General features: G+C 34.4%; 1 protein-coding gene across 2 annotated transcripts in view; it reads right to left on the bottom strand.

Moving 5' to 3' along the window:
* The window catches only part of LOC126881677 (elongation of very long chain fatty acids protein AAEL008004), a 210,744-nt gene that overhangs the window by 110,685 nt on the left and 84,902 nt on the right, over nt 1-15,157 (bottom strand). For both annotated transcript variants that reach the window (XM_050646079.1, XM_050646078.1), the window contains exon 2: nt 9,507-9,570. In XM_050646079.1, the coding sequence (XP_050502036.1) occupies nt 9,507-9,570 (64 nt within the window). The remainder of the gene's footprint in view (nt 1-9,506; nt 9,571-15,157) is intronic.

Here is a 15,157-nt window from a genome sequence, read left to right as displayed (position 1 = left end):
GAATTGGAATGTCAAGGTTTTCAACGTAAACTTGTAGTTTGTCATATTTAAGCTGAATGCTGAATTTTCAAAATGGTCAGCAGCAATGGTCACCAAAATAACAAACGAGGAAGTGGCTCAAGCGCATATTCCTTGGGAAGTATGGAGAGCATTGGGAGAGACAGGAACAAGGTGGCTAGCAGGTTTATTTAATAGAATTATGGAAGGTGGACAAATGCCAGACGAATGGAGAAGCAGTATACTAGTACCTGTCTACAAAAACAAGGGAGATATACAGCAATGTACAAACTACAGGGCTAAAAAACTGCTTAGCCGCACCATGAAAATATGGGAAAGAGTAATTGATAGGATACGGATACGGATACGGATACGTGAAGAGACCGAAATATCCGAGAATCAATTTGGCTTTATGCAGGGTAGATCAACAACAGATGCAATTTTCATTATAAGGCAGTTGATGGAAAAATACAGGAGTAAAGAAACAAACGCTCATATGGTATTCATTGATCTTGAGAAAGCATATGATAGAGTTCCTCGAGAGATTCTGTGGTGGGCACTCAATAAGAAAGGAGTCCCTGGTGAATATGTAAAGATTGTGAGGGATATGTATGAGGCAGTAACGACTAGTTTCAGGACAGGTGTGGGAGAGACTGATAAATTTCATGTGAAAGTAGGATTGCACCAAGGCTCTGTGCTTAGTCCGTATTTATTCTCATTAGTTTTGGACCAGATAACAGCGAAACTACAGGGTATCCCGAATAAAGTACGTGCCTCCTAGTGGCGGGATACGGGCAACAATACATTGGCTTATAGGGCAGTCCTTACAGTAGGGATCCTGGCCTATACAGAAAAATGCAGGCGGGTGTGGGGTAATACTGCACTTTGGTTGCATTGGTGGTGTATTGCCTAAACGTGCAGGGCAGGGTATGGTGCTGATAGAAAAGGCATTCAGGCATCAAATGTCCAAACAAAATCTGTTAAGAACATAATAATGAAAAGACCTTCTCCAATTATATAAAACAAAACTTATACTGAAATGATGGCATCTCCTGAGGTAAAATGTGCCGGAAGTAAAATGAGCCTCCGTTCGGATTTCCGGGTGAGGACTATCTCAGGGGGAACACCATTGCAGGTTAGAAAAATCAGGATAGGGTCGTGAAATCTTGGTAGTCTTACAGGTAAGAGTCTGGAGTTAGTGGATGCGCTCAAACAAAGAAGAGTTCAAATTGCTTGTATTCAAGAAACTAGGTGGAAAGGACAAAGGGCGAAAGAACTAGGTTAAGGATACAAATTGTGGTATGTAGGAAGTAGTAACACTAGAAATGGAGTTGGTATAATTGCTGATAGTGAAATGAAAGATAACGTAGTAAAAGTTGTAAGAACGAGTGATAGAATGATGTCAGTGAAATTTGTAATTGATAAAGGGGTATTGAATGTTGTGTGTGTATGCTCCCCAAACAGGTCTGGGTGAGAATGAAAGAAGAGCTTTCTATGATCAATTAGGAGACGTACTGAGTGATATTCCAGCAGAGGAGAAAGTTATAATAGGAGGTGATTTCAATGCACATGTGGGCCAAACCAAGACAGGATATGAAACAATACATGGGGGATTAGGCTTTAGAACTAGAAATGAAGCTGGAGATGATATGCTTGAATTAGCAACAGCATTGGATATGGCGATTGTTAACACATTCTTTAAAAAGAGAGAAACTCAACTTATTACCTACAAAAGTGGACAACATCAATCCCAAATAGACTACTTCATGATAAGGAAAGAAGACATACGTTAATGCAAGGACTGCAAGGTAATAGTTAGTGAGACAGTAAGCCAACAACGTAAGCTGCTTGTTCTGGACATCGAAGTAAAAAAGCGAAACTAAACAAAAATATCGGAGAGGACCACAAAAATCAAGTGGTGGCTGCTGAAAGATGAGAAAGAAGGTCTATTCAGGAAAAGAATAGTAGAGAAAATATGTTGGAACATGAAAGGAAGTCCTAATACAATTTGGAGAAAAATGGCCAGTAGTATTAGAGAGACTGCTATTGAAATACTTGGGAAAACGTCAGGAAAAAAGTTTGAGGATAAAGGGACTTGGTGGTGGTCAAACGAAGTACAAGGAAAAATAAAAGAGAAGAGAAAATTATATAAAAAGTGGCAAAAAACCAGATCCGACACAGATCTTCAAAACTATATGGAAACTACAGGGTAACATTCCATGGTGCTTAATGTATGCTGATGATGTCGTGTTAGTAGGAAATAGTGAAAGAGACTTAGAACAAAAACTGGAACAGTGGAGACAAGCTCTGGAGGAAAAAGGTTTAAGACTTAGTAGGACAAAAACAGAGTATTTGGAATGTCTATTTAAAGATGGAGCTACTGCAAATAAAATGGTATCTTTGGATGGTGAAATGATTGTGAAAAGCAATAGTTTTAAGTACCTAGGATCGGTATTACAGAGTAATGGAGAAATAGATGGAGATGCATGCAGTAGAATTAGGGCTGGATGGATGAAGTGGAAAGAAGCGAGTGGTGTGTTGTGTGACAGAAAAATTCCAATGAAGCTGAAGGGAAAATTCTATAAAACAGCCATAAGACCGGCTATGATGTACGGAACTGAATGTTGGGCAGTGAAAAAGAAAGAGGAACAACGAATGCATGTGGCGGAAATGAGAATGCTTAGATGGATGAGTGGAGTAACAAAGAAGGATAAAATTAGAAATGAATATATTAGGGGAAGTCTAGGTGTGGCACCAATCGATGACAAAATGAGAGAGCATAGGTTAAGATAGTTTGGTCATGTTCAACGTCGAGACGTTAATCACCCAATACGAAGAATAGCTGAAGTGCAGATTCCTGGAAGGAGTAGGAGAGGAAGACCAAAGAAGACCTGGGGGAGGCGATAAGGCAGGACATGTTGGTAAAGGGGATTAACATTGATATGACCCAAGATAGAATTGTGTGGAGAAATGCAATTATGGAAGCCGACCCCGCATAGGGATAAGGCAAAGAGAATGATGATGATGAACAGCGAAACTACTGGGTAACCTTCCATGGTGCTTAATGTATGCTGATGATGTCGTGTTAATAGGAAATAGTGAAAGAGACTTAGAACAAAAACTGGAACAGTGGAGACAAGCTCTGGAGGAAAAAGGTTTAAAACTTAGTAGGACAAAAACAGAGTATTTGGAATGTTCATTTAAAGCTGGAGTTACTACAAATAAAATGGTATTTTTGGATGGTGAACTGATCGTAAAAAGCAATAGTTTTAAGTACCTGGGATCGGTATTACAGAGTAATGGAGAAATAGATGGAGATGCATGCAGTAGAATTAGGGCAGGATGGATGAGGTGGAAGGAAGCGAGTGGTGTGCTTTGTTACAGGAAAATTCCAATGAAGTTGAAGGGAAAATTCTATAAAACAGCCATAAGACCAGCTATGATGCACGAAACTGAATGTTGGACAAAGAAAAAGAAAGAGGAACAATGAATGCATGTGGCGGAAATGAGAATGCTTAGATGGATGAGTGGAGTGACAAAAAAGGATAAAATTAAAAATGAGTATATTAGGGGAAGTATAGGTGTGGCACCAATTGATGCCAAAATGAGAGAGCATAGGTTGAGATGGTTTGGTCATGTTCAACGTCGAGACGCTAATCACTAAATACGAAGAATTGCTGAAGTGCAGATTCCTGAAAGGAGTAGGAGAGGAAGACCAAGAATACGTGGTGGGAGACGATTAGGCAGGACATGATGGTAAAGGGGATTAATATTGATACGACCCTAGATAGAATTGTGTGGAGAAATGCAATTAGGGAAGCCGAGCCCGGGTCGGCAAACGGTCGGGATTAGGCAAAGAGAATGATGATGATGATCCAGTATAATAATACTAAACTAGCACAATAATAGAAAATATTATTAATAATAAGATTTTAACTAGGTGCAGAGCTACAACAAATATTAAAAGTGACCTCCTTTAGAGGTGACAGAAAATTTTTATATTCATCATTGGGGCGTGAACGGGTAATGGTCTGCTTTTTTTAAAGAAAAAAATAGTACGCCACTGAGATATGTCAAATTAAAAATCAATTTTGAATTGGCCGTTCAATTTACGACAAAAAATCTTTCTTGCCGTTTTTTCATATGCTGCGCCGTTTTTATGCAAAAAAATAAAACATATTAACGTTTACAAAGTATTTGCACTAAGTTTCTATGCATATGGAAACTACCTTGAATACTTTGTAAGCGTTAAGATGTTTTATTTTCTTGTATAAAAATGGCACCTCGTATGAAAAAAGGCAAGAAAGATTTTTTGTCGTAAATTGAATGAAGACTTCAAAAATGATTTTTAGTTTGACATATCTCAGTGGCGTACTTTTTTTTCTTAAAAAAACTTCAGACCATAACCCGTACGCGCGCCAATGATGAATATAAAATTCTTCTGTTACCTGTAAAGGAGATCATTTTGAACATTTCTTGTATATTTGCACCTAGTTAAAATCTTATTAGTAATATTTTCTGTTATTGCTCTAGTTTAGTATTGTTATGTTGGATAGTTTTTGATAATGTATTAAGAAATGCAAAATACGCGTCAAGATGTTTTATTTTTCTGTATAAAAGCGGTGCACCATATGAAAAAAAGGTAAAAAAGATTTTTTGTTGTAAATTGAACGAGAAATTCAAAAATGATTTTTAGTTTGACATATCTCAGTGGCGTACTATGTTTTTCTTTAAAAAAGTTCAGATTATTATCCGTATGCGCGCCAATGATGAATAAAAAATTCTTAATTGTATGTCAAAAAATGCGCAATAACTACTTCCTAAAACTCACCAAATTTTATTTTCATACCTCAACTGGTATTAGAGTAATAAATAAATTGGCAGTTTGAAATACAAATTTCAACACCTTGTATCTCGGAAAAAAAGCATTTGTGGACATAGGTTTATAGAGGAAACTACCATGATTTTTCATGTAGAATTTTCCCTTAAAGTTTTTCATACTTATTTACTAACACCCTGTATAAAAATACTGGAAACGCTCTATGAAGCGTCAAAAACAATAATTATCACCTCAAAGACAAAATTTATGACTAACCGTGTAGTCAGCTATAAAGTTCAAATTGAAAGCCGTATATCGACTATGTAATAGCTTACAAATATCTCGGACATGAGATTCGTTTAGGCCGAGATAATCGGACAACTGAAATTCAAAGAAGGGTATGTCGCCCATGGTCTGCCTTTGGTAGATTGAACAACAATGTCAAGTCTAATATTCCAGTTTGTTTAAAAAGGAAGGATTTTGACCAATGTGTTATACAAAGGTTGTTACATATACTCCATCTAATTTACTTACCGTTGCACGTCATCTGCGTTATAGCCCGTGACGTCACATGATACCAACACGAAATATTTAGGCGGTGGGTGTGTTCTTTTTTAGAATCACTTTGCCGAGTACACTGGCATTACAGCCACTAGACATATTTTATTATATACGCGTAGAAATAATATTTAAAGATTTCTATTAATGTCAACTTAAAGAAATACACAATAATATGTTTCATTTAATTTGTCTTCTTCTAAAAGTGCCTATCTTCTAGAGATGTTGGCGACCACATTGACCCATCTTATTCTATTTACGGCAGCTCGAAATAGATCAGTTGACGTTAGACCAGTCCACTTCCTAAGATTGGCCAGCCAGGATATACGTCTACGTCCAGGGCCTCTCCTGCCCTCAATCTTGCCTTGTAGAATCAACTGCAGCAGTCGGTATTTTTCATTACGCATAATGTGGCCGAAGTAAGTCAATTTTCTGTTCTTTACGGTGTTAATTATTTCTTTGTCTTTTCCTAGCCTCTGGAGAATAGTTATATTAGTTGTGTGGTGTATATATGAGACCCTCAACATACGTCGGTAGCACCACATTTCAAACGCCTCTAACCGTTTTATGGCATCTTCTGTCAGGCTCCAGCTTTCAACTCCGTATAGGAGGACACTAAAGACGTAACATCTAAGAATTCTTATGCGTATATTGATACTTAAAGACAAGTTGCAGAGAATTTTCTTAAGACTGTTAAAAGAGCTTCTGGCTTTTTCAATACGAGTTTTTATTTCGTAGCTATGATCCCAAGTATCCTTAATGTTGCAGCCCAGGTAGCATATTTTCTGTACTCTCTGTAGAGGTGTATTGTTTACTGTAATTTGGGCGTTTATGTTGGTGTTTTTACTAATGATCATTATTTTTGTCTTCTTACAGTTTAGTTTTAGGCCGTATTTGTTACATGCTTCTACAACATTATCCATGATCCTTTGGAGCCCCTGCGCACTATCCGCCAGCAATACTGTATCGTCTGCATATCTAATATTATTTATAAGTTGTCCATTTACTGCAATACCATCTTCTGATTCGTCCAAGGCCTCTCTAAAGATGTTTTCAGAGTATATGTTAAATAATGTTGGTGACAGTATGCAACCCTGTCTGACTCCTTTTTCAACCGTGAAGATTTCGGACAGTTCATTTTCGAATCGAACTGTTGCTTTTTGTTGGAGATATAAGTTTGAAACGAGCCTTATATCCTTACCATCGAGTCCTGATGTTTTTAGGATATCGATTAGTTTTCCATGTGGGACTTTATCAAATGCCTTCTCGAAATCTATGAAACATGCATACACATCGCAATTGACATCCCAATCCCCATCCCAATTTAATTTGTATAAATGGATTATAAAGCGTTTTTATGAAGCACATTTGTTCGGAATACACTGTAACTATAATCGAAAGCAGGTGATATTTTGGCATAAATTGGTAACATTTATTTGACAGTTGCGGTGATGACACTTCATATTTGTTTATATTCTTTACTATAAGTATTTGTTTTATTATATTTACTGTTTTTATTATGTACTTTAACGTAAGATTATAACTTAATTCTTGTTTTCTATTTATAAAGTTTTTATTTATTTACATTGAATATTAATTTGTTTTGCTATATAATCCACTTCCGCAAAAATTGTGTGATGTATTTGATTTAAAATGAATTCAAGAATTTTTTGTAATTGGGCAACAATGTCAACTTAGATCTCTAACGTAGATTATGACGTGCAACGGTAAGTAAATTAGATGTACTGTATATGATGCGGAACTACCTCTGACAAATGGAACAAACCTCTGACAAATGGAACAAAAAGTAAATTAAAAATTACACCAGTGGCGGCTCGTGGCTTTAGGGACAGGGTCGGCAAGGTTTTGTCTCCTCAGATAGGTATGTCATCTAATTAAAAAGCATCAATTTCATAAGACATTTTTGGTTTTTTCATTTTTATTTTTTTAATTTTTTTTTGTTTTTTTTTTCGTTTTTTCCTATAAATTTAGAACTTAAATCTGTTTATAAATTAACCCTAGTCTATGTTGTTTCGAAGTAGCAAAATGGAATATAACGTCATTGTAAAATTTATTATTGTTTTGCAGAGATTTTAAAAGTTTTTTTCTATTGACATTTGAGACAAGCTTGACATTCTCTCTTGTTCCATGGTATTTCGACAATACGTTTTGGCTCTTTTGAGACAAGAGAAATCCCGTTCATTTGAGGCAGAATTTGCCCACGTTTGAGAACAATAATTTATTAATTTCGGGAACAGTTTGTTGTACCTAATGAATTGCAGTATATAAAATTACAGTACAACCTGCCATATCCGGACCTGTCATATCCGGACCTCCCCATATCCGGACGGTTCTGCCGTCCGGATTTACCGAGAAAGGCAGTCCTGCTGTTGGACAACGCGCCCTCTCATCACGAACTAAAAGAACAAAAAGATGGCGAAATAATGTATTATAGAATCTATAAAACGTGTCTATCGACGAAAGTTATTGAAGGCGTTGATTACCGGAATGTATGAAGAAGAAAACGTTTCAGAGACTATAAAAGAAGTGGTCACAGAAGTAGTCTTCTTGATATCCGGATTTTTTCATATCCGGATCGGTCTGTCGCCACATTGATCCGGATATGGCAGGTTTTACTGTATACATATTTTGTAACTTATCCCACTTTCCGAAAATATTTGAATCTTTGGCGTAACTTTTAAATTTTGAATCGTCAAAGAGGTAAATGACCTATGACAGTGAGTAAATAAAGCGGGGGTGTAATAGTTTTAACTTTTGCCTGAAGGCCATAAAATTCACCGGACATCAAGGCAGCGCCGTCATAAGTTTACCATTCCAATTTATTTTTGATATCAAAAAATTTTAATCTGTCCTTTAAAACACCAAAAATATGTTCTGTCTTATGGCTTCTACTCACGTCTGAAAACCTAAAAACCTCTCATAAGTATTAGACGTAACGCGTATCGAAGAACAATTGATAATTGTGAATGACATGTTACCTCTATCAGTAGTTTCGTCTACTTCTACCGAAAAGGATCAAAATGTAACTAGGTACTAATTGATTCTTTCATTCTGTGCTGTTTTAGGTACGCCGCTAAATCTCTTCGAGACAGAAAGTAAATTAGTAAAAGTTAAATCTCTATAATTAACTTGATTTAACGAATGCTCCGATTCATCCTGTCCCCTAAATGGTAATTCCTGGAAACTTAAAAAAACTACAATATCAATAATTAAACGACGTAAAACTACTTATTTAATAATTTCATCCCGGGCGCGCTAGCAAGGTACGTGGCTAGGTACGTGCGTTGCTGCCGTTTGCAGATCACCGATCGGCAGATTGGTATCTGCCGGACTTGCCATTCAAATGAATACGGGGAATGTATAATTGGTTGCCTATCGGCTAATACTCCATAGCTTCTTATTAGTACAAGCAAATCGTCAATCTGGGGACGGCTTGCCGAAGCGGGCCTATCGCAATCGGGTGCATGGCTGTAGGATCATTAATTTGAAAAGTCTCTTACGCACAGCGCACAGGGATCGCTTAACGTATCGGATCGATCGAATTCTTTTAAAAACAATGAATACAATTTAGTCTGCATTATCTCACAGATATTTTTTTGATTTCACAGAAACGCATAACATCAACTCTGATTAAATTAAATATTTAAAAAATCTATAATGTGTCCATAAATTTGTGGGTCAGCATTGCCGACCCTGACGAGCCGCCACTGAGTTACACAACACGCTATGGAATGATCAATGTTAGGCGTTACCATCAGAGATAAATTACGAAACCTAGGAATAAGAAGAATATGAGTCACGGATGGAGTTAAAGAATAATTGGGCTTGGGCCGCATATGTTGCCAGATTGACGGATGATACATAAATCAAAAAGATTCTCGAATGGCGACCAGGACAAAAGGCATATCGAAGGAGTGGACGACCATCGACTAGATGGACGGATGATATAAAGCGCATCATCACCACCAATAGATCCAAGCAGCTCAACATAGAGATAAATAGAAAAATTTACGGGAGGCCTACGTTCAGCAGTGGTCAAATATTGACTAATTAATGATGATAACTGATATAACCACATATATTATTATATCATCTACATTAAAACACTTACCACTAACTTTATCCAGCACTGTTTGGTATCTATCAGCTACAATTTTCACCATATCAGTCATATCCTACAACAAAATGATAAATACAATTAAGTAAAACCACTGAAGCCAATAGAATTTTACAGTTATTTGCGATGCTATATGTATATGTAATGATTTAAACTCAAAAAATTCTGCCTCTATAGTAGAAAATTACACAACCGATATAAATTCTTTCAAAGAAATTTTACTATTCGCTCATGATCATATTCCAGACCGTAGCATAAAAAATAAATTAACAAGACTTAGAAAAAATATACATCCCACAGTTGCTGATTCGTCCTCTGATGTAGAAACTGATAAACAACATTAACCCATAAGCACTTAATAACCAAAGAGCTACCACCATAATGCTCATACTGTAGGTAGATGCCTTATAACAGTCCAGCACATTCTTACAGAATGTCCACTTTACTCTTATGAACGAAGCATCAACAACATTTCTGAAGAATCAAGTCAGCTGAAGAATATATTAAATTATAATTTATTCAGTACAATTAATTATCTTAAAGATATAAGTGCGTTTATTTCATAAAATGTAATAATTATTGTTCTGAAGCTATTTCCTTGTGACATTTTTATAATAAACTATTTTTAATAATTATATTGTAATTGTTCAACATCCGCTAATAACCTTCGATGGTTGATGCGGCTTTATTTAAAAAAAAAAGTTTTAAAATCAATGTTAATAAAACCAAATCCATGAGAATAATGTAAGAAACTACAAACTAATTTACAATCACATGCAGATTGAAAATGTGAAAACTATTACGTATTTTATAACAGAAAGCGAAGGTACAAAAGGAACTTATACATATGAGGATACGAAAAGCTTAACAAGCACTCAGCATGCTCAACTCTCTATGGAGGTTTGGGTAGTATACTACAAATAAGACAAAAATCCGAATATTCCTGTTAAATTTCATGTCTGTTTTACTTTACGGATGTGAAACCTGGAAAGTGACAAAAACTCTTACAGACAAATTGCAAGTATGTGTTAACAAAGGTCTACGAAGAATTGCTCGCATTTTCTGGCCTGAACATCATCTGAAACGAAGATCTGTTACACCTGATTGAACAAAAGAAGGTAGAAAATGAAATAAAGTCCAGAAAGTGGAGCTGAATCGGTCACATACTCCGAAAAAAATCTCCAGTATTGCAAAGACTGTCATGGAGTGGAACCTCCAAGGAAAAAATATATTGCCCAGCACAAACTTAGAGAAGATCTATCATGGACGAGATAATCATGCCTATTCTGTAACTCATTTCGATGATAGAAGTCAGAAAAATCGAATAGAAGTGGCCAAGTCGATTAGAAATAGTCAAAATCGGTATTCCATAACTCCCTTGGAATCTCTACAATCGGAAGAGTGAATGGAAATGACTTCGACATAATTTACCCTATCGAAATTAGATTTCGATATCGGAATTGTGCAATAAATGTTTATATTTTATATCTACTAAAAATAATTTATTATTACTTATTTATCATTATTTATAATATTTTTACCTTTTGTACCTGCTTAATTTTTAGTTTGTGGTGGTATTTACTTAGGGAATTGTATATTTAATTTAGACATCTACGAGTATGCATTCAATCTAACCTTAAAATTTATTTGGTATCTGAATGCTGAATCAGCTGAATTTTTGCCAGTCACAGTGCTGCCAAACTTTTTTTGTTTATTTCTTGTACAATTTCAATCAATGGCATAATGTACAAGAATAGATCGTACAAGGAAATTTTAAAATTTAAAGATAGACTTATAGCGTTAATTGATATTATACCAGTTTACTTGTAGACCTGGATCCCGCATATGAAAAAAAAGTTGATTAATAGCAAGCTGAAAATTTGTTAATAGCTTAACTGTGTCTAGTCGGACAAACATTGATGCACGGGAACACTGGAACAGGGGAAGTTTTAATGGTGGAACATGATAAACGTGTCGTCCTGACAAGTTTATGATGGTGAAAAATAGCAAGTTGTTTTTAAGTTTATTCAATAGCCAACGTTATATAATATATGAAAAAATGTTTGTCCGACAAAAAGGTTGGGCATTTTAACGAGTCCGACACGTAGAACATGTCACATCACAGGAACTATGTTGGTGATGAATAGCAGTCTGATTTTTGCATGAGAGTTTAATGAAAGGTTAAAAAAGCAATTGGAAGTTCTGTCGGACAAAATTAATGGGAAATTTTCCTAGTCGGACATTCTAAACATGTAAGATATTTTTTGTTTTTGATTTGTTTATGCACAAGCTAATTTTGATTTGTTTATGTACAAATTATATTTTGTAACGCAAAAAGTTATATGTCGGACAAACAGTTTGGGCAAATCGAAGAAAATAAATAAAAAACATTTTTTCAGAATGACAGTCACATATTGATAAAGCTATTTTAGTTGTATATTATTATTTATATTCACATATTTGCATGTGCATATATATACATGCACACTCCAAAAACAGTGAGGTAAGTATCAATGCATGTATATATTGCAAAACAATTATTTCTTTGGGTGGAGTTTGTTCTAGATATTCTCAAAATGACAATAAAAAATGTCAAAGAACATGTGAAAGCAATCTCTTAGGGTTTTCTAATAGGGCTTTTCATTCACAGTCATTTGTTTCGAGCTGCTGTCATATGTCGTATAATCCGTGTATATTAATATTATACACAGATTATACAACATATGACAGAAGCTCGAAACAAATGACAATCGATGAAAAGCCCTATTAGGCGCATCAGAAAGTACGGAAAATTTCCTACAAAAAACGTTGTATACGCTGTGAGCTCGTACGTAGAGGGGATATTTATAAATTCGTGAGCGCCAGTAGTGACAAGTCTGTAAACGTTTACCGGAAATTTGACATAAATGTCAAAGTGATTAATTTTAAATTAAAATTAAAAACATTAATTATAAAAAATATTAGTTGATCAAAGCTGTGGTTTATATTTTTATCTTAAATATACTTACGTCTTAAATACCGAATTTGCGTTTTTTAATGTTCTGTAATATGCAATTATAAATTATTCTTGGCGCCATCTACATGATAATTGTGAAAGTATCCGAAGTAAGAAATTAATATTTCATCAATAGAACGTCAAAATGATTAGCAAAATCTTAAAAAAATCTGTTACAGTTTAATTACTTTTTAGCGTTGTAAATATTAAGCGATAACAATTAAATAATAAATTTAAAAATTACCGGTGAAAGTTGAATTAGTAACCGCTAGGAGCGACACCAGCGAAGCTCAGAGCGTATACGCTGTGAGCTCGTACGTAGAGGGGATATTTACAAATTCGCGAACGCCAGTAGTGGCAAGTCTGTAAACGTTTACCGGAAATTTGACATAAATGTCAAAGTGATTAATTTAAAATTAAAATTAAAAACATTAATTATAAAAAATATTAGTTGGTCAAAGCTGTGGTATATATTTTTACCTTAAATATACTTACGTCGTAAATACTGAATTTAAGTTTTTTTAATGTTCCGTAATATGTAATTATAAATTAATCTTAGCGCCATCTACACGATAATTGTGAAAGTATCCGAAGTAAGAAATTCATATTTTATCAATAGAACGTCAAAATGATTAGCAAAATCTTAAAGAAATCTATTACAATTTAATTACTTTTTTGCGTTGTAAATATTAAACGATGACGATTAAATAATAAATTTAAAAATTACCGGTAAAAGTTGAATTAATAACCGCTAGAAACGACACCAGCGAAGCTCAGAGCGTATACATTTTTTTCCATACTCAAATCTTAACCCTGTAAACGACATTGAAAAATGCGAAGAGTCTAAAACTTTGGTGCTTATAAGAATAGACGTAAATATGACACATTATGCTTAGAAGTATGTATTAGAAGGCTGCATTTGTCAGTGTGACACTTTGTGCTATACAAAGTAGTATTTGAAAGTACATGGTCTCTGAGTTTCTGTTTGCCACGTGTGTTGGAAATTAAATTTTATATTAACTATGGAGTGTTTTTGTGTCTATTTTTGAGTGTCAACAGTTTAAATGTTAAGTCGCCAAATCAAAAGTTAAACCATTCAACGGAACATTTTTGAGTAATTTTCGAACATTTTACAAAGTTAGTAAAATACTTGGTCATCAATTCAATGATATTTAGTTGCCAGATAATTGTGAAAATTCTATTGAATATCATTCTTCGTGCTATAATGCTTTGCTTGATTGAAAAAGGGTACCTAAATAAATTATTACTAAAATTGTATAACGTAATTTTTCTCAACTTTCTACAAATGAAATAATAATGTAATTAATATGTCACATGGCTAGAAATAATTTGCTGCCAAAATAAATCGATTAGTTTAAATTTGAAGTTACGATTGCAATTTATTATGAATTATTGTCAAAAGTGACAGTTTTTCTTAAATGGAAATGTATTCATAGACATAAGGGTAGACAGGGAATACAGCGCAAAAAGTCGATAGGTGGTCTATCTATCTCTTTTAACCAAGCGATCCCGCGCATGTGGCAGACAAAGATAGCTAGACCACTCAATCCATAATATAATTTGCCTGATCTACTATAAATGTATTACAGTGAGGTATCTAAATGATGTTGAGATAAATCGAAAGAAATCGATTGTAATTGATTGCAGGTACTTTTGACATAGAATAATCACCCCTTATTGAAATTACAAAAATTATTTTTTTAAATTGTCCGACTACAAAATCTACCCCTTATTTTTTTCCGACAACAGTCATTCTTGGTAAGGAATAATTTACTTAATTAAATTTCGTCTTTGTCGGAAAGCTATTTATCACCAGCATTTTTGTCTATATCTTACCTGTTTAGAATGTCCGACTACGAAAACTTCCCATTAATTTTGTCGGACAGAACTTCCAATTGCTTTTTTAACCTTTCATTAAACTCTCATGCAAAAATCAGACTGCTATTCATCACCAACATAATTCCTGTGATGTGACATGTTCTACGTGTCGGACTCGTTAAAATGCCCAACATATTTATCGGACAAACGTTTTCTCATATATTACATAACGTTGGCTATCGAATAAACTTAAAAACAACTTGCTATTTTTCACAATCATAAACTTGTCAGGACGACACGTTTATCATGCTCCACAGTTAAAACTTCCCCTGTTCCAGTGTTCCCTTGCATCAAAGTTTGTCCGACTAGACACTGTTAAGCTATTAACAAATTTTCAGCTTGCTATTAATCAACTTTTCTTTCTTACGCGGGATCCAGGTCTATTGTATTTGTATCAATCAACGCTTATTGAAAAGAAAATAATTATAGAAAAGACGCTGTTTTTGGGAAAAGTTGTTTATCAGTTATTTTACCTGGAATCAAATCTTAAGGATTGTATATTATTAGTAATTTGTTACATCATACATCTTATCTTCCTTTGTCTTATTTATTTAGCAGTTTATCCTATTTTTTATAACAATTTTAATTAACTTTGATTTAAACCCATTTATCATCTTTTGAGTTTTTTTTGTCCAATATTTACACTAATATTTTATTGTTTACTTTTCAATATTTTCTTTTTTGTCATTTCAAAACTATTTTTAAAAATGCAACTGTATGTAATGTGATAGTATGAAAAATTGAAGATATG

Source organism: Diabrotica virgifera, chromosome 3 (genome assembly GCF_917563875.1).
Source record: "Diabrotica virgifera virgifera chromosome 3, PGI_DIABVI_V3a".
Lineage (NCBI taxonomy): Eukaryota > Metazoa > Arthropoda > Insecta > Coleoptera > Chrysomelidae > Diabrotica > Diabrotica virgifera.
The sequence above is the reverse complement of the archived record's forward strand: the minus strand, read 5'-3'. Positions and strand labels throughout refer to the sequence as shown.